We start from the raw sequence: 1,714 nt of genomic DNA on the forward strand, positions 1-1,714 counted from the left end.
AAAGCCCCAGAAAACCATGGAGCCTTGGAGGGTCACATTTGTTTGCCCAAAGGCCAGAAAGGAGCAGGTATGGGACAACTGGGCTCAAGCCCCTGCAGGCAGAGCTGGGGGACCCAGCAGGACCAACAGCCAGGGAGCTGTACAGCTCCCATCTAGACCAGGGCTGCATATGCCCCTGTAAGAGCCCCAAGGTGCTGGGCTAGAGGAGATGTAGGAATCTCTTTCAATCTTGCTGACACCAGCTGGGTGTAATGCCATTGACTTCATTTCACCCAGCAGGCAGGTTGGATTGGAAGCAAACGTGCCCACCCTTGCACCCAGGGTCTGACTGCATGGAGCCAGCCTGACAGCAAGGGGCACTCAGCACCCTCTGGTCAGGATCTACCCCACTGTGCTCCCAAATGAAAGCCTTCTGTGCAACAGCTTCCAAGAGAACTGAAACAAAACTGAATCCTAACACTCTTCCCCAACCCTCCACTGCAAAGCAGAAATTTTACTGCATTTCAGGAAAAAAAAAATAAATAAAACCCAAACCAAATCAAAACAACCTTTTTTGTAAGCCTTGTTTCCATTCACACAGACACATGCTCCTCAAGTCCAAGCTGCTTGCATGCCACCACCAGTTCTGCTTCCCCAGCTCTTACCCCTGAGCACAGGCCAGGGCATGTAGGCTCCCCAGAGCCTGCTGCAAAGCTACCCACTCCCCCTCAAGCCCTGAACATCCCTCTACACAGGGCTGTCTCTTCTTTGGCTCAACAGCAAGTCGAAGACTCGCATCCCTGACAGGGGAGAGCTGGCACAGTGCCATCCTCACTCACTGCACTACTCATTTCTTGCTGTGGTGAATTTGGTGCCAGCTTCCTGAGCCTCATGCATACTGTCAGCCCAGATGGTCTAATGGTTGGCATTTAAAAAGTGAGAGCAGCAACAAGCAATCTCCATCAACCAGTCCCAAGCTTCAGGACAGCCAGTGGCAAGTGAGCTGAACTGAGAGTGAATCCTGGCCCCGAGACACGTCCCCACAAGCTTTGGCAGATCATGGAGCCTCTCACTGCCCCTCTCTGCCTGCACGATGGATGCCTCATGCAAACCCACCCCAAAGAGCACCGGAGGGACACAAAGCAGGGATGGGGATGTTAAGTCTCATTTTAAAACACTCTGTGGGATTTCTTTGCTATTAAGTGAGGAAAACAAGGTAGCAGCTACTCCCTGCTTGGACCTCTGATGCCGAAAAATCAGCATCTTCCTCAGCAGATCAGCAGAGCAGGAAAGGGGTGATTTCCACTGGAGTCTCTGAGGGCTGCTGGTTAACTCAAAAGGAGAGTCCTGCCCTGCAGTCCTGCAGAGAGAGGACAGCAACGGCAGCAGGACAGCTTGGAAAGCAGGAGGTGCAATGAAAAGGTCCATCAGGGTCTGAGCAAGAAAGGACAGAACTGCTGCAGCTTGCATCTCTACTTGTTGCCAACACACACACACATACACACAGACACTCACTCACTCCTCTCTGAAAGAAGTAAGAAAATCCCCCCAGGGGCAGCTCACATCCTGCTGCTACCGCTGGCTCTCTCACCTGATGCGATCCCCATCCTTCTTCTTCAGCTCTGCATCTCTCTGCAGAACCTTCATCAGCTTCTCATACTCCTCCTCGGTCAGGAAGCTCAGGTCCAACATCTTCCCGGCAATTTTCCTCAGTTCTTCAGACAGCAATGAAAAC

At 52.2% G+C, this 1,714-nt stretch overlaps 1 protein-coding gene across 1 annotated transcript in view; it reads right to left on the bottom strand.

The window, feature by feature from the left end:
- Positions 1 to 1,671, bottom strand: part of LOC103771607 (synaptotagmin-like protein 2) — a 20,787-nt gene extending 19,116 nt beyond the window's left edge. The window contains exon 1 of the mRNA XM_008938909.1: positions 1,571 to 1,671. Within this exon, the coding sequence (XP_008937157.1) occupies positions 1,571 to 1,671 (101 nt within the window). The remainder of the gene's footprint in view (positions 1 to 1,570) is intronic.
- Positions 1,672 to 1,714: the final 43 nt, after the last annotated feature.

Source organism: Merops nubicus, unplaced genomic scaffold, assembly GCF_000691845.1.
Source record: "Merops nubicus isolate BGI_N331 unplaced genomic scaffold, ASM69184v1 scaffold33114, whole genome shotgun sequence".
Taxonomy (NCBI): Eukaryota; Metazoa; Chordata; class Aves; order Coraciiformes; family Meropidae; genus Merops; species Merops nubicus.